This window comes from Sinocyclocheilus anshuiensis, unplaced genomic scaffold (genome assembly GCF_001515605.1).
Source record: "Sinocyclocheilus anshuiensis isolate Anshui unplaced genomic scaffold, SAMN03320099.WGS_v1.1 scaffold1054, whole genome shotgun sequence".
Classification (NCBI taxonomy): domain Eukaryota; kingdom Metazoa; phylum Chordata; class Actinopteri; order Cypriniformes; family Cyprinidae; genus Sinocyclocheilus; species Sinocyclocheilus anshuiensis.
Window position 1 is genome coordinate 549,834 of NW_015536544.1, and position 27,701 is coordinate 577,534.

The 27,701-nt window shown below is 38.7% G+C and overlaps 2 protein-coding genes and 1 pseudogene across 2 annotated transcripts in view; all 3 read left to right on the forward strand.

The window, feature by feature from the left end:
* The first annotated feature begins 1,620 nt into the window (after positions 1 to 1,620).
* LOC107698514 (EF-hand calcium-binding domain-containing protein 10-like) lies at positions 1,621 to 3,864 on the forward strand (annotated as a pseudogene).
* A 4,231-nt stretch (positions 3,865 to 8,095) lies between these two features.
* Positions 8,096 to 16,516, forward strand: LOC107698243 (zinc finger protein 800-like; the record flags this gene model as incomplete). Its single annotated transcript, XM_016499219.1, has 5 exons — positions 8,096 to 8,260; positions 11,595 to 11,742; positions 13,698 to 13,793; positions 13,994 to 14,137; positions 14,653 to 16,516. Coding segments are annotated over 5 exons (2,304 nt in total), but the record flags the coding sequence as incomplete, so codon positions are not given.
* Positions 16,517 to 20,399: 3,883 nt separating this feature from the next.
* LOC107698172 (metabotropic glutamate receptor 8-like) overlaps positions 20,400 to 27,701 on the forward strand; it is a 173,887-nt gene continuing 166,585 nt past the window's right edge. Inside the window, exons 1-3 of the mRNA XM_016499135.1 lie at positions 20,400 to 20,509; positions 22,461 to 22,595; positions 23,679 to 24,470. Of these exons, the coding sequence (XP_016354621.1) occupies positions 23,964 to 24,470 (507 nt within the window). The 5' untranslated portion in view covers positions 20,400 to 20,509; positions 22,461 to 22,595; positions 23,679 to 23,963. The remainder of the gene's footprint in view (positions 20,510 to 22,460; positions 22,596 to 23,678; positions 24,471 to 27,701) is intronic.

The window sequence follows — 27,701 nt, forward strand, 5'->3', positions numbered from 1 at the left end:
GTGAAAGCCGATCCGGCGATCCACAGCGCAAAGTTGATGTTTTTCCTCAGCGTCCAGCACGGATCAGCTCCAGGCATGACGAAGCGGATATCGTCCTCTTTTGGAAGGCCAAATAAAGTAGTTTCGCTTTCACAAGGAAACACAGTGCCTTCACGACATGGCGGCGGCGGCAACAATACTACAGCGAGATTAAAAGTTACGCCTTCTTTCTTTGCGTGAATATTTGGGCGGCGTTATGCAAATCTTCCCACATCGTGACGTAGACGTGGGGGCGTGTTAGAACGAGCCGTTTTAGGTAGGCATGGTTGACTCTTAACTTTTATAAAGAATATCTCTTTGGATTTGAGACTTTAGTCTTTACAACTTTACAGATCTTCTTTATGCACCAAGAGCTTGTAACACTCCAAAGAGAAAGGAAAAATTGAAATCGCATCATATGACCCCTTTAACAAATTTAGTCCAATAAACAGTAGAGCAAGGCTTGGTAACAACCTCCATTAGAAATAGAGAACGAATAGATTTGTTTTTGTTTTTGGACTGTGAAAAACAGATTTTACCACAGACTGTATCAGTTAGGTTAATTATAGGCATATCAACCAGGGACAACACATCTCTACATAAGAAAATGATATCAGAATTGATTGCAGAAAATATAAGAGAGAATTCCTTGGGAGTCACAGGAAAATTAAAATGCATAAGAAACTCATCATACGTCATGAGGTATCCCTGAGTGTTAACTAAAACAATACCCTTATCAAACCAACTTAAAAAAAAACAAAAACGTTTGTGTTTATACAAAATACAGCGGTTATTCCAAATAAAATAACGTTGCGGAGAGAAGTTGTGCTTGTAAATCAATTTCCAAGACAATAAAGCTTGAGCATGAAAGGCAGATAGTTTCACAGGCAATTTGTCAATCTTGTAATCACACATTAGTTAAAAAGAAAGGCCCCCAAGTCGGTCAAAAATAAAATTAGGATTAAAATTCCACAAAGAGGGTTGTTTCAAACAGAATTTTAACCAATTAATTTTGAGGGTATTATTTAACATAGAGAAATCTAGAAAGTCAAGGCCACCATTTTTAAGTGAGTTCATAACAACAGATTTATGAATGTAGTGCACACGATTCTTCCATAGAAAATTAAATAAAATCCGATCAATAGTATTGATAGTTTAGATTGTCTAAATATATAGATGAAGCAACATAGGTTAGTCTAGAAATTCCTTCTGCTTTAGACAGAAGAACTCTACCTCTAAGGGAGATGTCCCTTAATAACCATAGGAGCAAGACGAGAGATCTTCAGTCATCATTCACTTTCATTGCATCCTTTTTCCCATATACGAAATGATGCCTGAAGCTGTCATTATGTCTAACCTCTCCCTTTGTGATCCGCAAAATAAATAATTTCACACAGTTTAGGAATAACATGAGGGCGAGTAGGCCTACATTTTGGTCGAACTATTCTGTTAAAAGTAACTTGGTATTAAATTGAGGTGAATGCAAAAATAATTTGCTTATTTCTTCTACAACGATTATTACAGCTTCACTTTTATTAAGACATCATTAATCATTCATGATAATTAATAAAATCACTCTTGCTACAGGCAGGGCGCTGACTTTTGCCACCTCTACTGCGCATGTGCGGTATCATAGCAACAGAGATAAACTTGCAGGCGGACAGTGAAGCAGTGGGCAAGATGTCAACGCCGCGGGAGCAAGAGGCAGAATACCTGGAGAAACACAAAATTGTTGAGATGATGGATCATTTATCTAGTATGCTCTTCTTCTACAGACCAGGTGAAACTTTTGACGCGTCTCGTAGTAGATTTGGTAGATTACTTTAGTCTATAGTAAACTGTCGTATTTAACGTTACCTTAACCAGCATAAATGTGAAATTGAGAGTTTGATGACATATTAAAGACAGCCTTTGTAGTGCGTAGACATCTAGAGTAGTAACCAGTTGCTTTCTTGCTGTTACATTTCTGGGAAACAGAAAACTAAAGACAAACTGAATTCCCAATCTCACGAATTCTGCCATTACAGATCGCCCTAGAGAATTTCTGATCGACCAGCTCGAAAAGCTCAAAGTTTCCAAAGTTCGTCCGGGAAACCCTCCGTGCCTCTGTCGAGTCCGACTGGAATCCTGGATCCTTCCCATCAAGGCTTTATCACTTATAGTCAATACAAAGAAGGTAAAACTAACATAATGTTGCAGAGGTGGGAAAACCTGTGCTGTAACTACACCTAGTAAAACAATCGTGGTCACTGTTCAGTAAAATGGAAATGAGTTCATTTGAATAAAAGTCAAATGCATGTAAATAAATGTAATGTTTTTGAATTGAGAATTTCACAGATTATATTATATGTTATTATTTTAAGTAGGCTTCATAGCTGCTGATTGAGCAAAACACCAGCGCTTAAATACCAGCAAATAGTGCTTGTTAATTAATGTAAAGACAAATTATGCCAATTATCCATGAAAATGTAAAGATTTTTTTTTAAACCGATTTTATTCAAGTTTTTATCTTTCTTAAATTAAATGTTTACAGAGTGGTGCATGCGTAAATAAGCTCTACCTAATCACTACAGGCAGTGAAAACATGATATTTCCATTTAAAAAATAGCAAAAAATGTATTCTACATGTAGCCTGTTGAAATGTAATGGCATCAAATAGGGACTTGCACATTGGTGGATTATTTTCTTCAGCAAGTAAGAGAGTTAAGATGAGTTTGTTTCTTCATCAGAACAGATTTGGAGAAATTTTGCATTACATCACTTGCTCACCAGTGGATCCTCTGCAGTGAATGGGTGCCATCAGAATGAGAGTTTAAGCAGTCTTATTTCTAAGAAATAATCCATCATTAAGGCATTTTAATTTTGAACTGTTTCTTCTGGCCAAACGTCCAATCCACAATCAATAATAACGCTTCCTCTATGTTCTCCTCTCACATCAAAATCCATTGACATATTTGTTTAGAACTGTTTTTGCTTGTGAACAGTATTTGATCTGTGCATATTTCTCTCCTGATTCAGATGACTTTTTCACTGGAGAAAGCAATATTATGTATTTAGCTGGATTCTGACGGCACCCATTCACTGCAGAGGATCCATTGGTGAACAAGTGATGTAATGCTAAATTTCACCTAATCTGTTCTGATGAAGAAACAAACACATCTACGTCTTGGATGGCCCGAGGTCACTGAATTTTTAGCAAATTAAAATTTTTGGGTGAACTATTCCTATTCATAATGTGACTAAGTTCAGTATCCCGTTTATTGTATAAGTAGTAAGTCATGGGGAAACAACTGACCCTAAGAATGACCTGAATGCACTGTGACTTTAACAGTCCATTTCCCTGAATACTTCCATGTAAACTTAAATTGTTTTGTTTACAATTCATGAGTATAAGAATTATACTAATGGTATGACTCTGTATATGCACAACATGGCTTCCCAACAGCACTGAAGACACTTGGCATCAAGAATTTCAATGAGTTCCCAGAAGGAGCCAGTGATGACAGAATATCACAAGAGACATTCATAACAGAAGCGTAAGTATAACCACCGCTTGAGTGATATGGCATCATCTGAAGAGTCAAAGACTCTGAATTCAGACCTAATAACTAATGCATTCACTATGTCCATGTATTATTTTGTATGTTTGATTGTATCAGCATTATGTTATGTCTTTAATGTTTTGATACTCTTGAATAGGACAGATTAGTGTCTGTGCATTTTGGACCTCTCTAATTCTCTGTTTAGGACAGAAGGGCTTGTCGGACGTACAGCAACATTCCAGCAACAGGAGAACTCAACATCTCTGTCCTAAGTATCTTTAAAACTGCTTTTATAACGATTTATATGAAAACAGTACATATGTATGCAGCTATAAATAAATGATTTAAAACAAGTACCTAATGCAAACTGAACATCTGCACACATCTCACCATTTCATAAAAGTCTTGCCATTTCAGTTTTAACACTTCCTATGCGTGTGGGTCAGATTTTGCCAACTTTGTGAAGACCAAATGTCCCTAGAGTTAAACCTTAAAGGGACAGTTCACCCAGAAATGAAAAATCTGTCATTAGTCCGCCTCAAATTGTTCCAGACCTGTATGAATTCGTTTCTTCTGTTCAACACAAAAGAAGATATTTTGAAGAATGTTGGTAACCAAACAGTTGATGGTCTCCATTGACTTCCATAGTATATTTTTCCATACTATGGAAGTCAATAAGATGTCATTTTTCATTTTTGGGTGAATTTTCACCTTAAATCGCCTATATGAAGACCAACCAACATGACTTAATAATCATGTTTTAATGAAAGTGTAAAAATGCTAAAAGTTTTCCACACCATGACACAAAAATAAAAGTGTTTTATGTGAGATTCCATGAAATACAGCATTCTAAATGTATATTTTCATGTTTATTATTTATAAGAAATATATTTTAATAATTATATATGTATTTATTTAACAGTTATTCAACTTATTTCTTATTTGTAAGAGGAAAATTGTGTCTAACAATATCAAAATACCAGAAAACAGCAGAAATAACATTAAAATGTAAACAAATCAACAAAGCAGAAATACATTTTGTAACACACAGTATGCCTCCATATTAATGCAGTGATGCTTAATAATTCATGACAGCCTCAATACTACAGTTTGAGCGAGTTGTAACCATGACCTCACATATGAAAGTGTTCATTATTTAATTTTGAACTTGATGCAAATATAAATTTTACCCACTTACTGACCTTGTGACTTATTTCATACATTATGAACATGGGTTTTATTTTTACATGAGCTTTTATGCAAGTGTTTTAACCTTTACAGAACTGAACTGATGCCATCCTTTATATCAAAATTATTTTAAAGGGGTCATATGATGTTGCTAAAAAGAACATTTTGTGTATTTGTTGTAATGAACCAGTGGGGACATAATTACGGATTATAATGACTTATACTGTCTTTTTATGCTTTGCGTTGCATCGCGCCGCGTAAACAAAACCATGTCTGCATTTGTGATCGGAGAAATGACAAACAACAAGCGCTACTTTACACTGCTCAAAACTTGCGTTTGAATCATCAGTGGCAAATTCTACATTCTAATTCCAACCAAAGTAGTTTCGCTTTCACAACGAAACACACGGCGGGCTAGAGTGAGCAGAGGCCGGAGGCCTAGAGTGAGTGGAGGCGGGCGGGCTTGCGGCAACCACATGTGACTACCCTGGGCTGGACTGCGCTTCGTCCACGGTGAAAGCCGATCCGGCGATCCACAGTGCGAAGTTGATGTATTTCCTCAGCGACCAGCACGGATCAGCTCTAGGCATGACGAAGCGGATATCGTCCTCTTTTGGAAGACCAAACAAAGTAGTTTCGTTTTCACAACGAAACACAGTGCCTTCACGACATGGCGGCGGCAACAACAATACTAAAGGGAGAATGAAAGTTACGCCTTCTATCTTTGCGTGAACATTTAGGCGGCGTTTTGCAAATCTTCCCACATCGTGACTTAGACATGTGGGGGGCGTGTTAGAACGAGCCGTTTTAGGTAGGCGTGGTTGACTCTTAACTTTTATAAAGAATATCTCTTTGGATTTGAGACTTTAGTCTTTGCAACTTTACAGATCTTTTTTATGCACCAAGAGCTTGTAACACTCCAAAGAGAAAGGAAAAATTGAAATCGCATCATATGACTCCTTTAAACATTTTTAAAAGGTGATTACTACATGCAATACAAAACAAATTGTTATGGGCCTATGTTGTCTAGGGGTAATGTTAAAGCTATTTGGATACTGGATGGACAAGGAAAATCTGGTACGCATACAGTATGTACAAGTGAAGGTGACATTCACCCCAAAAACAACATTCTGTGTGTCTATACAATTATAGAAAATTAATAAGTATATGTCACATGACATTCCTGCCTGCAGATAAATGTACTGAAAGTGTACTGAATGTAGTGAATGAATGTACTTAAATGTACAGAACTGGTCTGAAAATGATTAACTGCTGTGAAATAAGTTGTCTGTTGCTTTACCTTATAGTTCAGTCATAAATACTATGGTCAAGATATTTCTGATAATCAGATTGGCTGCGTAAGCCACAAACTCCGGCATTTTCACAGTTTCACTGAGAATATAAAATGAGATGTGACCATTATATAAAATGTTAAAATAAGCCACATTTATTGTATTATTCTTATTTATTTATTTTTTAATGAACAAAATGTGTAGGTCGATTTAAAATGATAAATCAACAAATATGCGGTGCAAAGTAAAGATTAAAAGTATTGTGACACTTTGTTGTTGTTGTTCTTGACATCAGCGCACTCCTAAAAAATAAGGTTCTTTATTGTTATCTGGTTCAATGAAGAACCTTTAAAATCCATGAAACCTTTTCATTGCACAGCAGGTTCTTTATAGTGGAAAAAAATTTTATTTAGATTATTAAAATGTTCTTTTAAAAACTGTTCACTGACAGCTTCTGTGCATGGGGAACCAAAAATGCTTCTTCAATGGCATTGCTGCAAATACACACTTTTCAGTCCATTTATTTTTGAGAGTGTGGATCATGTTGATGAACTACACCTATCTGAACTGATTTCATAAATCCATTAAAAATCACTTGGTGGTTAAATTGAAAATATACTAGTAAAAGTGAAGTTAGTGATAAGCAGTATTTCTTTGCAGATGCCGCTTGGTTTGATACTTTCAACTAGGCTACATTTATCATTGGACACCAGTTTGCCCAAACATACCTGTTAGTAATTACATTTACAAAATGCAGCTGCGCAGTGGAGAGAGTGACAGAGAACTTCTTACATTAACAGTTCAATGGGAAGAACAATGACATGCTAATTCTGGTGGCAACAGTTGAAGTTTGGGAACACTTGTAGGTGTGTTCGCTCGGTTACGAATAGTTGTAATGTCCTTTCAGTGTTACTTTTTACAGTGTTACATTGAGTAGGCCACTGCTATGTTATGTTTCTGACTTAATTTTTGTAAATGCTAAAATTGCAAACTCATGGCATAACATTAATAATAATAAAACCTATAAAGGTGATTCTTCATTTAGGAATAATATTCTGTCCTCTAGGATGGGTTTAAATAACAATAATAATAATATTTAAAAAAACAGATTAAAATAGAATTATACCTACTTTAAAGTTAAAGTGTATACTGTATTGTGCTTCTTTCATTTTTCCTAATTTTTAAGATCGTTGAAATGCTACATTTGCTACAGTTTCTCTATTTCAGACATGTTTCTTACCCAGACATCATAACTTCCCTTCTTTATGCGTTTTCTTAAAAACATATAGGCCTACTTAACTTAAATGTATATGTAGGCTACAATGTAATTATAAAGGAACCGAAAAATAAACTGGGTTATGATGTTAATAAGTGACAGAAATTTTGAAGAACAGAAATGTCATTAATTTTAAACTTTTACAAAAATATGTGAGTAGATTTAGGCATCTTCACCAAAACTGATTAATATTTCAGTATTTTAATTCAGAAACAATCAATTTCCTTACTCGTTCAAAAATCCAAAGTTAATTAGCTGCTAACTCACTTTAGCAAGTCCAACTTTTATTCGATTTTTCGACAAAAACTGAAAAATGTCATCATTACCATCACAACAATATCAAAAATCCACACCAACAAAATATGCTTGAAGGTTGATCAAGGCCTGACTTTATTCCAGGACGTTATACATTTTTAACAAACATACTTTGAAGAAGTTTTTCAAGATTTCAAGTAGTAAAAAGTTTCTGTAATTAAAGAATCCCTAATAAATTAATTCAAATATAGTTAAAATATCATTATAATATGATTTGGGAAAGATATCTGTGTAAAGACTTTTTTATATTTTCCATAAATTGCCTCGCCGTCTTAATCGCCAAAAGAAAGGCTAGTTTGGCTTAAATTTGGATTTGGAATCGGTGCATTCGCAACGGTTTCATTTGGGTGTGCGAAATAAAAACGGCTCGTTAATTTCCTCAATTAGTGGCACGGGTTGTGGGGGGTCAGATGTGAAGCACCAACCCGGCGACAACATCGGGTGCCACATTTCGGTGGTCTTGAACATCCATTGCACCTTTGCGCAACAGCCGCTTCTCCGCCGAGAGGTCCTCGCGCTGCACAAAGACAGCTTCCGAGAGGGCAGCGTCAGCGCGAGAAGTGAGAGGAACTACCTCCGGACCGCGTCCGACCATCTTAACTCGAAAGCCTGCGTTGTTTTTCCTGAAGGTAAGAACTCTGCGAACACATCTCGGCTGATTTCGACCGCGGGAGTTGCCCACTCGGGCCCGGAATCGTGCAGCGGACCAGTGTCGTTTCCTATCCTGCGCGAGCGTGGTTGTTCTTAACAGAAAATGGCGTCACCGTTCGTGCTGGCTGTGCAAGCGGGGAAAACGCACTTGTTCCGAGCGCCTAAATTAGAACGAGAGTTGATTCGGACTCGCCACGACTGTCCGCAGAGATAGAGCAAGTCCACGGGCCTACTTGAGAGTGAATATGGCACTTCATAACAAAACACCGAAGAGGAGAGGACGCGTAAAGGCGGAAGGGTCACCAGACCTGTGCGCCAAAGCGGCTTCGGGAAGATGGCACAGCGCCGCAAAGCGCAGCACTTCATCATTCGGACGTGCCCTGTGATCCCGCAAATCCTCTCGAGCGTGTTCGGTTTGTGCCTCTTTGTGGACGCGATTTCATATTTTGTTGGGTTTGGGTTCGGAAAGCACTGCAAGTTAGTGGCAACGTCGTCTTTTGTATCAGGCTCTCGCGTCAGCCCGCCTTTACGCCGCACTCCCTGGTAAGCATCAGTCCTTCTTATGCCGCTTTAAAGCTCCATTCTGCACATGGGCTCTCCTTCTCCATCAAGTTAATCTGGCCCATTGTGGTCCGCAATAGAGGAGATTTGGCCTGACAATGTAACCGTGTAAAAGAGATTTACAGAATAATGGAGCGATGCAAATTGCTTCACGAAAACGCTAAATAGCCTGAATATCCGAAAAAAACCCGGCGATATAACCTGCGCTTACATTTGAAAACAGTTTGGCTAAATGAACGGTGTATGCGCCACGACGTGTCTAGATTGCGCATAGGGGAGAACGCAAACCATTGCTTCTCCAACAGGTTTCAGAACCACACAAATCGCCACGAATAACGCAAACGCACGGTCTTCGGCGTTATCTGAGGGATAGTCTAGGATACAGTCTCTCTTTTGTGGTCACATGCCTCTTTTTAGCAACTGTGGACTTGGTGATGCTCGTGCTGCGGATGGCTTCGCGCGTTCCCGCACACATGCATCCACAATTTTCCATCATAAGTCAGTCAAACGTGCGAACTGGTGTTAATATGTCTATCTTTGTCATCCAGACGTCCCAGTGGGATATATTCGCTTCAATTTGGAAACTGTCGCTGTTGGATTTGGGTATCAACTTTTTACGTTGTTCGTTCACATTTGGCCCCTTGTGGTCCCAGTGTGTTTTGATGGGGACTCGTGATTGTGAGTGTGTTTTTAAAGAAGTTAGGTTACATTTATGTACTCTAAAAGTGCGAATTTATTATTTTAACCACATGTTAATGGATCTATTTGTAAAAGCGTGATGTAAAATTATGTTGTTTTTGTCTGGTGAATGTGCTCGCTTGACCACGTACTTCTAAACAACCGTACGATCTAGATTTTAGTGTATTATTATCTAAAACATAATCATTAATAATGATTTGAATGGCTATAACGCGTTTAATCCAAAAGCTTCAGGAGGGACCGGCACAGATCGTGTGTCTATTATTTTAAATTATTATTTTTCCGGTCACGTGGCCAAATGTCTCTGATGCTTTTGGGTGGTGATGGTCATTTCAAGTCGTTCTCGGTTGTTATGCGTGCAGTCACACGCAGAATTCACGTTTTAGTGTTATTGGTATTTCTTCAGTTGTTATGAAGTTTGCAAAGTAACGTTACTTGTTCAGGCACGAGTCCACACGGATAGTAATGTACACGCGACTTACTGATTTGCCAACCACAGTACGACTCGTCTCGAACACATTTGCCTGCCGTCAGCTGAATTGCGTCATATAAAAGCACGAAGGCGGTTATTGTGAAGCATAATTATGTTCATTTGTACGGTTGGCCAAGGACACGTGCTCTTTCTTGCACCGCTCGCTACTTCCTGCCTCTTGAATGTTTGGGCAGGACACTGGCAGCGCGGTCAGGTGTATGTCCTTCACAATCACAACACAACGTTTTATAGATTTCATTTGCGCTTTTATCAGCAAACGGGTTACATTAAAACAACGGCACACACCGAAGCACATCTGAAAACCTTTTACCATGGTAACTTCAGTTTCCGCCCAAATACCACAACTGCTGCTTACAGTTACGTCTGTAGAGAGAGTCGACAAGAAAAGTCAAGCACTTGTCACACCACAATACTATTTCAATGAATGCAAAAGCTAAAAAAAATTAAGAATTTAAAAGAAATAAAATATTAACATTTAAATGTTAATGTATGTCAATGTAAAGCTACAATCTGTTGCACAATATGTAAAATACGTTCATGTTATTTGTAGTATTTAGTGATATTTTTTTTAAAACCAGTTTTACTGTAGTGACATACTAACTATAGTAAGTTAATATGGTATTTTGGCACAAGCTATAGTGACCATTGTGCTTTTTTGTAAGTACATGAAGATTATTTGCTTATTTCCACTCAGATATGTGTGTAGTTGTCTGTTTTTGCTTGTTGGAATCTAAAGATTTTTGTAGAAGTCACAGCCCTGATAGCACGCGTACATCACGGAGACGACGTCTGCATTTACATCTGCAAGATGTATTTTTTATAGAGTGTTTGCTCATCTGCAATACGTCTATAGGACGTTTCCTGTCCGATGTTAAATAGACGTTTAGAAAATGGCTTTTAAGATGTTTATGATTTAGAATGTATGTAAAACGGAACAGATCTATCAGATGTTTGTACACAATGGATGGTTTCCAGATGAAGCGATCTTTAACATGCATCTTGCAGACGTACATGTGCTTTTTGGGAGTAATCTACATTTTATAGTTATACTAATTTGATTAACATTTCAACATTTCATGTCGACAGGATTTTGTAAAAGGTCCAATATATTAATAGTTAAAACCGCTGTGGTGCAATCTCATTTCAGTTTGTCCTGTTGTCTCACATTATCCTTTCCATTACATCTGGGCAATTATATTTGATGCATGACAGACATTTCCATCATTCATATTGTTTTGTCCTTTTTAGCACATAGCAGTTATGCCTCATCTTGACATTTATTTCCTTGGTAAATGTGCGGTGAAAGTTCTTCATCATCACACGGTCATCACAACGACAGTAATGTCTGTTTGTCTTTATCAACACCTGCATAAACGACCATTGTAGACTTATTACTAGCAAATATTTCTAGTTCTGTGTATACAATTTTTGAATTTCTACTTGTGCTGATGGAGAACTTGTTGCCATTTTGGGAGGCATGTGGGAATGAAATCATTCCTCCATCAAAAGCATTGAGAAGAAACGGCTTCACTGATTAACTTTGTGATTTGTCTTTTAAGTTCATAAACGAGGCCTCTGAGATGGAGGCTACTAACAGCGAAGATCAGGGAAGCCGGACTAGTGACAAATGCTGCCAGACTGAGACACTTCAGGCCTGCTGTTGCCAAACAACAGAAACCCCTCAAGAGCCTTGTGGCAAAAATCCAGGTAGGAACTCAGCACCTTAAAGTCAACATGAAATCAAAATTGACCCTTTTTCCTTTTTAAATACACATTTCTAGTCTTATTGTGCATGATTTGTCAGTGCAAATTAATCCAAAGTGGAAAAAACATCTTTCCTTTTAGGCTGATGTTACAAATTGCTCTTATTTTTGGCTGAATTTTGGTATGCAACGCCCACTTTTCAATATCCAATCAATTCCAAATGGATAAAATCAACTCCTGCCTATATTTTTTTCTTGTTGAATATCCTGTTGCACTCAGAAATACATCCCATTACAGAAGTAAAATGAGTTGAGAAGGCTGGTTTCATGTTGACTTTCATGGTTTGGATGTATTTTGATAATCCGATGCTGTTATCTACTCTTGCTGATACCTGTTCATAATCAGAGGTAGTTGCCAACCCACGGGCATTGTGAAATCAAGGTTTATGCCTTCTCTACGCATTTATTGCAGAGAACTATCAATGTAGTTCGATTTAAATGAAATGTCTTGTGGCAACTTGGTTGATAATGTTGGACAATCGCAATTGTATTGTTTTAGCTTTGTGGTGTAAACACAAGTGGAAATAAATGGCTATTTGTGGTGTTATAAGCAAATGTTGTCTATAAGTGTACCATTTTCTTTAACTTAAACCAGCATTTACTAACTTTTCTACTTTCCACTTTAACAAAACTAATGTATTATAGTACAATTTCCACACTAATGGGAAATGTGGAAAGTATTTAAATGTGAAGTTCATTAAATTGGGGAAAAAACACAAATATTTAAATAGCCTGTTTAATTTTAAATGAATGTGTAATATTCTCACATATTATCATAGTAAAATGCTCCTTAACTTTCAGCCACCTGGTGTCAGATGAGAAGGTGTAACTTACACATTCTCAGAAGTCCCCTTAGATTAAACGGTTTTACCAGGTGGAAATCAGTTGGTAGATGTCCATGGAAAGAAAATAACAGAAAGTTGAGATCACTACTTATCAGGGTAGTATAGAGTTGCCTGAAGGAACAATGATAGAGTCTTGCAGGTGTCCAAAAGAATGATGGAGTGTTGCAAACCAAAAGATGCTTGTGTCGTGTCCATGGGGAACTAGATCTACTATTTTATTTTTCCTTGCCACGGTTCTGGCCTCACTTCCCTCCAGTCTTTGTTGGACACATCTCTGATAACTAAACACTGAGTAGTTTCATCTAGACAAAGTTTTTTTTTTTAGACATACACTGTGCTGGTTTATTTGAAAGCCTTAAGGCAAGAATGCCATACATAGATTCATTGCTGTTATGTATTAGTGATGAGTGCTTTACTTATTTGCTTATTCACTGGAATTATATACAATTATTTTTGTAAAAATAGGAACTTGATTTTCAGTTTTTTTTTTTTCGTAAAAGATTTCTTCCAAGATTCAAATGCCTTTACATTATAATTCTACTTTTTTTGTACATTTGCAATAATCACATTCAAAATGCAATTATTCAAGCATTGAGTTCATTCCTATAGTTATTATCCAGGGTCTGTATGTGTGTAATCCATCCTGCTGTCATGCACTAAAGTTGGTATCACGTGTAGGTGAGCAAAGAGTAGAGTTAGAGTAGGGTGGCTTTAATTAAAATTAAAATGTAAATGAAAGATAGAAATGCATCCCGGTTGGAATTGTGAAGTTCTTGGGGTGTGAAACCTAAAGGAGACACGGTGTCTTCTTTGTGATGGAGGAAGTGGAGTTCAGGCTGTGCAGGAGGGTCAGTATTTCCATGGCTTGGCAGTCCCCTTTCTGTTTGACCAGCTACCATGGGGTTGCTCTCCCTACTTTTACTCCTTATCTTACACAGCAGATTGAAACCATTTGCTGTCCTCATACCCGAATGGTGGAACTTAAGAATGGTGGAGATTCATGTGAAAACTGTTTTACATAAAGCATAATCTAAAGTGTTGTTTTCTGTTTTAGTTCATTCAGTTGAGCCCGGTGATCCACCCCTGCTTCAGCAGCAGCTCCAGACCTCCAAGTCAGGAATTCATCAAATCATTGAGTGTTTTCGCTCCGGTACTTTAATCCCAGAACTTTGATCATTCAGTAAATAAATTGCATGTAGACTCCTTTTCTTCACCAGGTATGAAATTTTGTCAGCGTCGAGGCATTTTCTGTTATTACTCAAAGCGAAATGCTATGCCAAAAGACAAAGTAATGTGTTTCATTATTTCCTAATGATAACTGCTTGCTTTCAATATGTGCTGTTATTGCAGGTACAGCTCACCTCAAACACATGCTGCTGAAGGAGGTTGACACCATATTTGAGTGCAAAATCTGTCGAAGTCTGTTCCGTGGTCTACCAAATCTGGTCACTCACAAGGAGCTCTACTGCTTCTCCCGACAACCTCAATCAGATGGTTTGTATATCCATTTAAGCACTCTGACTATTAAAGTGATCAGACATATGAATTTTTCCTGGTGAACAATGAAACCTAGACTTCAGGCATATAAATGAAAATTCTGTCTTTGCTTACCTTGGTGTTGTTCGAAGCCTGCAAGGGTTTATTTTTCCTGCAGAACACAAAAGGAAGATGTTTTAAAGAATGTTTCAACTGTTCAAAGTCATTTGTGGTCCGAAAACATATTGGACCGTATTGTCTCTCACTGTATGGACAAAAAAACTGACATTTTTCAAAATATGTTGCACAGAAGAAGAAAAGTAGAACACTCAAGTAACTACCTATCAATGGCCTAGTAACTTCTTAGCAACACCCTGGAAACTACCCACAACACCATAGCTTTGTGACAGCGGGTTTTGCATGGACAAGCACAACACATTTTTCTGCAGTTCAAATTTGTACTCAGTTGGGCCTATGAATATAATAGTGCTATTAATAAGATTATTATTTTGTGATGCTATTACTTTCTGCAGAGCCATCACAAGGTGGGCAGAGTCAAGCTATCAAAGAACTTCTTCAAGCCATCTATCCACAGAAAGACCAAGAAAAACATGTCATTCAGCTGGAGGCCATTGAGACCAACCCCAATGCAGTGTTCCAACAAGTGGCACCGGTGGAAATTCAGGACATGTCAGAAAACCCCGCCCATACACCCCAGACTATGATCCTGGTACCTGAGAAGAAAAATCGCCACAAATCTATTTTGGCACCCAAAAAGGTCCAACAGTCAGATTTTGAAGAGGAGATGGAAACGGAACCTGAAGAACCACCTGCTAAAGAAGGTCAGAGCTGCGAAGAGCAAATAAAGATTGAGCCGGTAGAAGGGGAGGAAGAAGAAGAAGAGGAGAGTGCTGCCTCTGAGGTAAAGGAGATGAGGATCTCTTGCTGCCTCTGTGGAAAAGACTTCAGCTCCAGACGCAGTGTACGACGCCACTGCCGGAAGATGCACTGGCAGAGGATGGAGGAGTTACGCAAATTTACAGAGACGCGCACATTGCCTACCAGCCTGCTGTCTATGGTGAAGGACAAGCATCCTGTTGAATCGCCACTTTCTTCTGGGAAGAGTTGCCCAGTGTGCAAAAAGGCCTTTGCCACCAAGGCCAATGTTCGTCGCCACTTTGACGAGGTCCACCGTGGTTTGAAGCGGGATTTGATCACACCGGACATTGCCACAAGACCAGGCCAGCCTCTTTTACTTGACGCTCGTCCTCCTTCACCAGCGAAAGCACCAAGCTCTCCTCTGAAGCAAGATAAGACACAGTACAACCTGACAAATTGTCGCTGCAAGCTGTGCAAACGCAAGTACAGCTCCCAACTAATGCTTAGGCGGCACATGCGAATCGTCCATAAGATGCCCATTCTAGAAAACCGCTCTCAGAAGGCCAAATCGAAGCACGAGAGAAGAGATAAGGTTTACCCAAAGAAAGAGTCTATCTCGAAAGCTTCAGAAGATGATGGAAACCACGGTGTGAGTTTTGACTTTAAGAGGATCTTCTGCTGGTTGTGTAAACGTCAGTTCAGTACCAGTCAGAACCTGGGCAAGCACATTGCCGAACTGCACACCGATGGGAACGACAGCATCTACATCAAGTTTTACCGATGCCCCATCTGCAGATACGAGTCACGCCGGAAGCGCGACGTCATCCGCCATATCACAGTGGTGCACAAGAAGTCATCGCGCTATCTGGCTAAGGTTATGCCTGCCTTGGAGAACCAGGCAGTCAAGAAACCAGCTGATGCAGTCTTTACCAGTGCAAACAAGAAAACAAAAGAAGAGGGTAGTGGGAAGCATAAAACGCTAGACCCTCCAGCTTCTCCTAAAAGCTGTCAACACGATCCTCTTGTATCTTCCAAAGCAAAGAAACAAGAATCCCCAACATCTCCAAACACTCGAAAGCATTCAGCTCTAACGTCACTTAACACAGGCAAACTCGAGTCTCTACTTACACCAAATAGACAAGACAAGAACCTTCAAGCATCCAAGAACCCCCATGTCACTCGCAGTCATAATGTTATCAAAGGGCCACCCATCACCAGAAGCCAGGAGACCTGCACGGAGGTTAGGGTAACGAAAAACTTTTCCCTTCACGCATGCGATATGTGTGGCCGGGCATTTGCCAAAAAGGTCTACCTTGAGACGCACAGGCGGAGACACAGGACTGCCATCGCAAGTGGGGACAAATTACAAGGAAGAAGCACTCGATCAAAGGCCCTCATTTGGTAGGTTGCTCCTCTGTTATGGCATTCAGAAAGCATCTTAAGATAATTATCGTTGCTTGCTAAGGTGAGCCTTAATCCCCTAACCCTAAGCATTAAACTTTTGGTTGTAACTCGTAACTCTCTTCGCGTTATGGACATTAATGGTACCCCACATTGTGTGTTGCTTTGTGGTGTGTTATTACTTTTTAAAGCAATTAGGCTTATAAAAAAGGCGGGAAAAATTCCCTTAGACTTGTATTGAAAAAGGGACCTGAGTCATACCTAGGGACCAGCGTATCATACAGACTTGAGGTTGTGGTTGACTTGGACAAGTACGTAGCCACTTAGCAAGTCCACATTAAGCACCCAGAACACCCTAGCAACGGCAAAGCAACAACCTGGCAACCACCCAGTGCACCTTAGCCCAGGGGTGTCCAATCCCACTCCTGGAGGGCCAACGTCTTGCAGAGTTTAGCTTCAGCCTGCCCCAACACACTTTCTTGGAAGTTTATAGTAATCCTGAAGACCTTGATCAGTTGGTTCAGGTAAGTTTAATTAGGATTGGAGCTAAACTCTGCAGGATAGCGGCCCTCCAGGAGCAAGATGGGATACCTCTGCCTTGGCGTAATGGCGGCGAGTTTTGTACTGTGAAGCACCACTCACATTATCTCCTGAAAATGTAAAAATCTCATTCAAAATGCTGTTGCTAACAAGTTACAGAGCATCACAGCCTGTAAATAACACCGTATAATACGTTGTAAATATTTTATCCAGCTATCTTAAGTACTCCTAAGAAAGCACTATTTAGTGTTCCAAAAATAGTGATCTTGAAAGACTGGACTATGTCTATGAAGGTACAATCCCTTATAATTGGATGCAACATTTCAAACTGATGTGAGCTTTCATGCCTTAATATGCTTGCAGCATTCCTCCAGACTATAATGGATGAGATGCTCTACAGAATCAAACATTCAGCCATTTCACAAGATTTTGTTTCCAAGACTGTGTAGGACATAGCACCTCTAATAAAGACAAACACTTTCTTAGGCAAGCATCACTATTACGGTTCCTCATATTTATGGTTGGAGGTTTGATTTAAAACCTCTTAAAATCCGGCACTGGAGGGCCACTGCTATGCAGAGTTTAGCTCAAACCCTGATCAAACTCACCTACCTGTAATCTTCTAGTAACTTTATTAGCTTGCTCGGGTGTCATTGAATAGGGTTGGCGCTAAACCCTGCAGTGCATGTGCCCTCTCCAGAGTCGCATTTGAGGAGCTCTGCTTTAAACCAACGTATTAAGACTAAGTTTGGCCAGTAAGCAACCACTCAAATTCACCCTAGCATTGCTGCAGCAGGTTTTGCATTGGCAAGCAATACTGACATTTTCTTCAGAAAATGTAAAGATTTAGTTTCATTTCTTAAACTTGGTTTCTAGGGATCCAAATTGGGCACATTTGGTTTCAATTATTCTTTTTGTTATCCAAGCTAGTGCTTATTTTTCTCATCACATGCTCAGACAAAGTCACTGTATTAGAAATTACTCTCTTAATTTAAATTCATGGCTACAGATAGTATCTGAGAGGGATTCCCCATCATCTGCTTTCTGTAATAGATATGTAGATGCGGTGAACTTTTACACGTTTTGGCCTGACCATTTACACTTCTGGCAGCCTCCAGTGGTTTTGCCCACAGAATAGTGATGCTTGAGAATTTTTGTAAATGCCCATTTCCTTAAAGCGATAGTTCACCTACAAGTAAAAAATTGCTATATTTGCTCACACTCTTGTTATTCCAAACCTGTAATCACAATAAAGGACAATTGTTTGAAGAATGTAGAAGGAAATTAAGTCATACAGGTTTTGAACATGACGTTAGAACCAACTATCCCTTTAACATCTTCAAACTTACAGAAAGTACACATACTTTTTCCTTTAAATCATTCCGGTTATTGACTACAGTATGGTATATATTTAATGATGAATGGCGTTTTTATTCTCTCTTTTTCTCTTTCTTTCTGTCCATTTAGATAGTTTTTCTCTGACTGAATACGTAGCACATTTGCACTGGACTCCATGGATGAGTTTATCTCCGTGTGAAAGAAGAGGAAGGGATATGGACAGACTTGTGGGTAGAAAACAGGATAACCTTTTAATAAAGGGGTTGAATGAGACAAAAAAAAAACTATGTTGTTCCAGCTTTTTACACAGGAGGGCGCTGTTGTAAAAGAAATGGTACGCACCCTCTAAAAGGTGATTGGTCTTTAATTGATTTTGAATGAGTTTGACTGATTACTGGTGTTAACAAAAAACAACTTTCAAAATGAATTTTGATTAATTTGTAAACGGATTATACCACTATTTTTTGTATTCTCTCCGACAGTTTAAAAATACACAAAGAATGTTTTATAAATGGACAATGGACAGACATAGGAGGTTGCTCTGTATACATACAGCATGTCTAACTAATGTTAAATATTCATAAGTAGATAAGTTAATGTAACTCTGCTTCATATTTTCCTGCCATGTATTCACCTCTCTAATCAACTATGGATTGAAATGCTGCTAATTTGTTAGAAATGTACTTCTATTTCTTCTACCCTTTAAGTCGAAGCCTACATGTTAAGCTGCTCAGGATGTGTCTTAATTGAGAGCCCAGATATGTTTTTTTTTTAAACCGCTTAAACTTTGTGTTTGTCTTTAACGAAAGGTTGCAACTGTGACTAAAATGAAATAGACTACTACTGTATTTGTTTAGGTTGGTAGTCTACTAATAACTTAAGCTAATGAGAAAATAATTTTCAAGTTTTAGTAGATGGCTTTCATCGTTGCTCTCAAGTATAAATAGTTATAATGAAGCTTTTGAGCAAGTAAATTGCAAGTACAATTTCTTTTAGTTGGGGTGCATGCAGAATGCCTTGATTAAACTCTTTGTTTATGTGTACAATAGGGCTTTATCCAAACGCCAAAACCTAGATCCATTCTGATGATGCACACTCCTTTTTATTTGCAAAATCCTGGTATATTCTTGCTTGCAGTAGGATTTTTTGTTTAAATAAAGATAACAAACACATTCTTTGTCAACTTTTGTATATTATATCCTTCCTATCTATCTGTCTGTCTGTGTCTACACACACACACACACACACACACATCAAATCCATTAACATTCACTTAAAGGGTTCACCCCAAAATGAAAATTCTGTCATTAATTACTCACCCTCATGTCGTTCCAAACCCTTAGATCTTCATTCATCTTCGGAACACAAATTAAGATATTTTTGATGAGAGCTCTCAAACCATGCATAGACCGCAATGCACCTGAAATGTTCCCAGGTCCAGAAACGTAGTAAGGACATCGTTAAAACAGTCCATGTTCTCAACAATTCTTCTCCCCCAAGTTACATCTTCCGCCATTTTGGAGAGTACCCAAGAGCGTAATCGACGTAATAAGCGTTGTTTATGTTCGGGGGCGAAAGTGCGCGCATGAATGTAATCTGCTAATCAGCATTGTTTATGCTTAGGGGAAAGCCTGCGTATGTGTTGTGATACTCTCTAAAATGGCAGAAGACATAACTCGAGGGAGAAGAATTGTTAAATAAATTGTTATTTTTGTTTTCTTTGCACTCAAAAAGTATTCTCGTAGCTTCGCAAAACTGAAGTTGAGCCACTGATATCACATGGACTGTTTTACCGATGTCCTTCCTTATTGCGTTTCTGGACCTGGGAACATTACAGTTGCGTTGCTGTCTATACAGGGTCTGAGAGCTCTCACATTTCATCAAAAATATCTTAATTTGTGTTCCGAAGATGAACGGAGGTCTTGCGGGTTTGGAAGGGTGAGTAATTAATGACATAATTTTAATTTTTGGGTGAACCCCTTTAAAGTTTTCATTCGAATTCATTAACTAGTGAATCTAACATACAGAAATTATATTAAACTTGAATAAGTTACTTGCAAATTTGACAGTCATCTTACCCACAAATACCCATGTAAAGTAATGCAGGAGAACTCACCTCGGGTCGTGTGTAAACTGGTCGGCCACGCATTAATAGGCCACATAAGTACACGGTACTCCTCCCCATTGGAATTACTGCAGCATACAGATGTTTGTGAGTCCTGCGATCCACACGTGAGTAAACTCAGATGAGATCACGAAACTCAAAATACTCATCCGATAATCGCATAATCACGGAAGCGAACTCTTTATATTGTTTTATTTGCATATGGGGCGGGAAATCAGATTTATATTATTTTTGATGAGGCACAACGTGCTTCCCTCGGGTTTGAAATACTTGGTAGCTGGGTGGAAATCCGCCTATTATGACACAAAAATGGTCTACATGTGACAAACAACAAATAATGTGTGACTTTTAACACTATTTTTTTATTGAAATTCATTTTAATATAGATTATGCTGTTTAGGGGGGTGTGAAGTACTTTTTATCCATTTACCACAAAATTCCTCAATTACACCTTGATTGTAATCTGCTAATCAGCATTGTTTATGCTTAGGGGAAAGCGTGTGTATGTGTTGTGATACTCAATTGCATGCATTTTTATGAAAAAAAAAATCTAATAATGATCATCAAAATTGTTTCTGGATATTCATCTAGGTGTTGGGGCAAAAATCTGCCATCTGCTTGTTACAGAAAAATCTGTAGGAAATACAGTTTTAGAAATAATAGTGTAATTACCAGATACATCCAGCAGAGGCCCATAGAGATGTATTCATTTTGTGGATGTGGCAAACTGCTCTTACAAATGCAATGTGGAACAAACATGACAACGCAAACGCACGTGCACACACCTTTGTCTGTGAAAAGTCCACCGCGTCTCTGCAGCGCTTGTGCGATTGTCAGTGGGAGTAAACAGTTCTCATGCACACCGAGCGAGCAGGTATGAAACGCGTCGGCTCTTCACCTCGCGTCTTTTGCACGCTCAAGTTCGTTATTTTGCTTGTAGACTCGAATAGTGATCTAAAGCTCAGCCAAGATGATCAAGTACAGTAAATACACCCGTAGACTAGGAAAACAAAACAAAAAACAAATATATCTGTAAATAAAATAGCCCACACACACACACACACACACACACATATATATATATATATATATATATATAATGAACTTTGCACAGGCCTGCAGGCACTGGAGAGGATTTATTGCGCTTTATTGCTGTCAAAACCCACTTTCTGTTAGATGCTAGTCATTCTATAAAGTGCATTTTCATGGCTGAGGTCACGCTTTTCGCTCCAGTGTATATTTTTCAGGGGTAGGTTTGTTTATTATTTAATAATTTTTTAGACGTGTCAGTGTCACTGCAAAATGTTGCCCGCAGGCCTCTAGGCTTAACCTCCCAGTATAAATATCAAACTATGTCTTAACATAGGCCTACTATATAAAATATAAAACATTTGTTAAGATTGAAATCACATTAAATTCCTCCTAAATTACTTTGTTTTATTAATATTGTTTTTTCGTGATTTTTAAAAAATATTTCTCTTTAGCTTTCATTTATTTTTATTTCAGTTATAGTTTTAGTACTTCAATTTTAGTACAACATAATTTCAGTGCATCAAATTAGCCTATTTCATTTAGTTGTCAAGGCAGCATTTATAATCTTCGTTTTATTCTTATATTTATCTTTTTTATTATTCTATTACTTTTGTTGATTTTCAATAGTTTTATTTTTAACAATAATACTGCAGAGTGACTGCATGCAGGAATGCTCTGTGTAAGTCCATAGTGTTCACACTAGATGGCGCAGTGGGATAATTCACAGCAGTGACTGTTGGACGGCTTGATCTCTTCAAACCAGCTGTCAAGCCACACTGAACTGATATTTCTACGTACAGTTTTGCATTTATCAGTCTGAACAGTAACAAATATTTCTTCCAACGACACTATCATATAGCATCGCGCGCACCTTTTAGACTCATTATAAAGAATAAGTGATCGTAACTTGAATGTCACAGTCTTTAAGGAGCTTCTAAATAATAAACTCTTTTCTTTACTTTTTTGGTATTTCTTAACACTTCCCATGCGTGGTTCGCAGTTGATTGATTTCACTTTGTCTTGAAGCGGCTCGGGGCGCAGAAAGCGTCCAAATTGTCAGACCAATCATAACGGAGTGGGAGTATTTGCGCGAGAAATGATGCGCTGCAGCATCAAAGCAGCAGCAGCAGCGATCAGTGAGCACAGCGCAGGCACCTGCAGGTATGAACGCATTCAAAATGTTATTTCTTTATATTCGCAAAAGCGATAGAGTGGGTTGTGCTGGTCTATAATATGGTGTTTTCTGTTTGCTTAAATGTTGCAATGCTATTCGGGTGCAACTACGGTCTGATGAAATGTGTCGTAGTAATGCTGATTGCATTTAATCTATAGCAATTATTAGAGATGAGAGGATATTTTTCTGCCAGTTCAAATATTTTAAATTTTTTTTTTCAACAGTATGTGCAAAGCTGTTTCTTCATTCCTGAAAGGGAAACTGACCACATTTTCTACTATGATGGCATTTAAAGAGTTCTTATGCAACGTTGTTGACCGTTTGCTCTATTCGTTCACATTTATTAATTATAACAGCAATAATTAAAATGATATTTGATCGAGTTGAATGTATTGCCCATACTTTTTACCATAGAGGTAGGCTACTTAAAGGGCCAGTTTGCAGAAAATGGATATTCTGTCATCATTTACTCACCTTAATGTTATATCAAACCTGCATGACTTCTTTTCTTCTGTGGAGCACAAAAAGAGACCCTTTCAGTCACATTCACATTCATGGTATGGAAAAAGATGCATTGAATGTGACATCTGACTGAGACTGACAGTCTCCAGCCATCTCCATTTGTGGTCCATGGAAGAAATGAATGCATTTGCAATGACATGGGGGTCAGTAAATGAACTGTCCCTTTAAGATTTTTATCAGTGAAGTAATCATAAACTTATTCTGCATTGGTTTTTTAACTTATTGTGTCTTCTACTGCTCTAGACTGGGATCGATTCCAGCCAGCATTTGTAAAGCAAATTGGCTCACTTGTTCTATAAAGATATTCAAAACTAAAGTGTTAGACAGGCTAAATATGCATGCATATTTATTTATGCATAAACACATGCATGTTTTAAAAGTTGATTGTCAGATCAGATGTGTTTAACGAATACACAAATGCACTGATCGCTCTCCATTTTTCACACTTAGAGCCTCCCTGCTGTGCAGTGCATATGTGTGTTCTTATAAATAATGTGCCCAATCTTTGCTGATGAAGGCATATTCCTCTGCTGTTCCCCCTCACATAGGGTTCTAATGGTCTGTGACCTCTGGTATTGAGGAGCTAACAACTATGTGATTGCCTCATATTCCATCATCTCATTTGTGCGGCGCCCTTCCTCGTTTGCCCCCCAAAACTTCCAGGGGAATCCAATTGTCTCCTTGTCATCAGATTCCATTATCCGGTACGCAGATGCTCCAGTGAGGGGCACTGATGACCCCGTTCGGTTATTGTGCTCCGTCCCTGCTGGCTTCCCGCCTTTGTAACCGCATCCCCACTGCTGCTTGTGCGTCTGGATCCACCTTATGCCGCAATGGTGATTGCCTTTGAATGGTATGGCTGTCTTCTTCTGCTGACAGGGATGGCCGGATCCGTCAGCCAGCGTACGGATACACTGACGCCTCCTGCTCCCGAAAATGCCCACTCTATACGACTGGACGGTGATATCATCCTGGGAGGTCTCTTCCCGGTGCATTCTAGGGGTGAACGTGGCGCCCCTTGCGGGGAACTGAAGAAGGAGAAGGGTATTCATCGGTTAGAGGCCATGCTCTTCGCTCTCGACCTCATCAACAAAGACCCTGACCTGCTGCCCAACGTGACCCTGGGGGCGCGTATATTAGACACCTGCTCGCGCGACACCTACGCCCTGGAACAGTCGCTTACCTTTGTGCAGGCGCTCATCGAGCGTGATTCTACTGATGTGCGATGCGCTAGTGGCGAGCAGCCCATCTTTGCCAAGCCGGACAAGATTATTGGCGTGATAGGCGCAGCTGCAAGCTCCGTCTCCATCATGGTGGCCAACGTCCTACGCCTGTTTAAGGTAATTCCGGTCTATGCTACACTATAAGTCGTGACTTTGCTTCAGGACCCACAAAGCCTGACATAATCCTTATTTAATGTTGTACAGGGTGTATTTTCTAGAACTTTACATAGCTCTGATGATGGTTTTCAAGGTTGAGGGCATGTCATGCAACCTGCCATGTTGGCCTCTGCTTGATTTGTTGTAGTCTTAAAGAAGTGAGAGTAAATGTGTACTAAAATAACAAAGTTTGATTGGATCGAAACCTACGCCTGTTTAAGATAATTTCTGTCTATTTTACACTATAGTTTGGTGGCTTTGCTTCAGGACCCACAGAACCAGTTGGAATCCATAATTAATGTAGTCTAGGGTGTATTTTCTTGAACTTTGCATAGGTTTGGTCATGGTTTTCAAGGTTGAGGGCATGCCATGTTGGCATCTGCTTGATATAGTGTAGTCTTAAAGTGAGGGATGAATTTGCACCAAAATAACAAAAAGTTTCTTTCTTCTTTCAGACAATATACAATCAGAGTTATATAAAAAAAATATCCTGGCTCTTCCGAGCTTTATAATGGCAGTGAATGGTGGTCAAGATTTTGAAGCAAAATAAAGTGAAAGTGATGTGAGGTGGTGTCCCATACTCTGAATTTGTGCTCTGCATTTAACCCATCCAAGTGCACACACACACAGCAGTGAGTAGTGCATCAATCCATCATAAAAAGTGCTCCACGTGGCTCCGGGGGGTTAATAAAGGCCTTCTGAAGCGAAGCGATGCGTTTGTGTACGAAGAATATCGATATTTAAAACGTTATAAACCATAATCTCTAGCTTCCGCTTACTGTCGTACGCGCGTTCACGAGAGAGTGGTGTTCCAGCGAATGACGTAGGATGTAGGCATAGAGTCTTCACATTTTTTTAATGGTTTATAAGCATACTTTGCTCAATTTAACTATGCATGATCATATGGCTAGTTACATTTTATAATTTGCATTTATCATCGTTTTCACCCTGCTGTCCATGTCCCACTGCTATAAACATAAAAAATAAGGAAATGGTAGCTTCTTGAATCTCATGGAGTGATTCAAATGCGTTCTCAGAAGGAATTCACTTGCACACACTTTTTGGCTGCTGTGCTGACTTTTAGTAGCCTGTAATTGAATCTGATTTGAGGGCTAATCAATAATCATCTGGGTCTCTTGAGCACTAAACAGGAACCGATGATTATTATATGAATGTGAATAGAAATGTGACTTTTCAGAAGCATCTCCAATAGTGTTGAATCACTGGATCTGTAGATGAAATATTTCTCCAGATTCTCCTAAATGGATTAATTTGCTTTTATCGGTGTTTATGCTGATTTTCTCATTTTGAGTCTCAAAAATACTGCCACTGGGTTATCTTATGTTTCATGTCTCATTAATAATTGAGTATCTGTTACAGATACTAAATATAGCTGGCTTGTAATTGGATCAAATAATGGGTGTCGTGTTTATCTGAAGAAAGCATTCACCTTTTCAACTGCAAAACTGCAGCAGAGATTATGAAAATAGAACTACAGAAATGGTTGGAGAGGGAAAGGGAAAAGATTGTGATATACAAAAAAAGTTGTATCTAATTTGTAATGTATATTATTGCGCTTGTTGACTGGCTACTGCATTGTTCCTTAGCTTGAGCATCAGTCATTTAAATCAGATATCGATTGTGGATTTAAAAAAAAAAATTGTTTCTTTGTACACAGCATTCACAGATCAATTTAAGCTGAGGCAGTAGATGCTTGATTCCTTTTGCTGTTTGATGAAATTTTAAAGCGTCCCTGACAACATAAATATGTAATTGGATTACTCTGAAATTTCGTCGTAGTGTCTTTTCTTTTTCCTCTGCTCCTGCCTCTCATTGATCTGCAGAGACTGGACATTTGAAAGTGATATGCGTCTGGAAGTCTTAAAACAGGATGTGATTAGAAGTCATCAAGTTTGTTTCTGCCTTGAATTTAATGTAGCTCAAGGTTAGCAATTAGCTTAGTAAGAGAAAGTGAAGTAGATGTATCATGTAGATTACACATTGACTTTTTAAAGAAATTCTGTCAGGAAGTAGTGAGATGAGGTATTTTTGCAACCCAATTATTTTTTGCTGCTGTTAGCATAGTTAGCTAACAGTCTTAAACATATTTTAAACAAAATGCTAATGGTTTTTACTCTATTTGTGAAGTGTCGATACATGTTTATAATGAAGTGATAATGCTATTGCTAATGTTTTCCTTATGTTGCAATGCTAACATCCTGTAGTAAGCGTGACTTCTTTTTGCTAGCTTCTAATTAGCGCATTCTGGCTGACTTTTTGGTTACTTAAATGTTGTTTTGATCTGCTGTTTATAAGTTGAATTTATGATTTGTTTTACAAGCGAAGAGTTTAGCCAATCACGACAAAGGTCATTTGCATAGTCTTAAAGGTACAGTACCACAAACAACTAGTTTATTTCTGAAGATGTGGTCACATTTACTGCTGTTTGATGAATTTTCGCAGTCAAAATAAAGTGATTTAAATAAGAATCTACACCGTTTCTCTTCAGGTTTGTGTCAAGATGGTCACTCAACTGAGCAGAAAGCTACTTAGTTTGAAGTGACTTCTGTGTGAACTGTGGTTTATACATCGCTACACTACTGAAAACAGACAATGGACTTTTTTTTGCCCATAATTGTGCCAAATCTTTGCTAATGTGGTCACGTAACTATAAATTGCGACTGTTTGGTGCAAGAAACGTAAAACCGCCACACAAATGACATAGTATGGCCTTCTGCACTGCTTGATATCACATGAAGTCATCACAAAATAAAAATGTAGATGATGTTAAGATGGATTCTGTATCCCCTACACTTAAACAATTGTCCAAACAGCAATTGAGCTCAGTGATGAAGCACTTTATCACAGTCAGGTAAATGGGATGTTAAGAATAATTCAGACAGTCACACTGACTGAATGTATATTTTAGCAGCTCATCCACTCAGGAGTGAAAAATATGTTCATGCATATTTCATGAAGGGGAAGAATAAAGGAGACATCACAGTCCGGTTCAGATAATGACTTTATTGGTCACCAGTTGCAGACTGCGTCGGGGCAGAGGTAATTCCCGTCTCATCCATCTAGCATGTAATGCCGATGTAAGACTTGAAACAACGTGACCGCTATGCACCTGAGATCACGGTAGAACAGACAGAGGTGATGTTGGGTGGGTGGGGTGGGGGGTGTTTATAG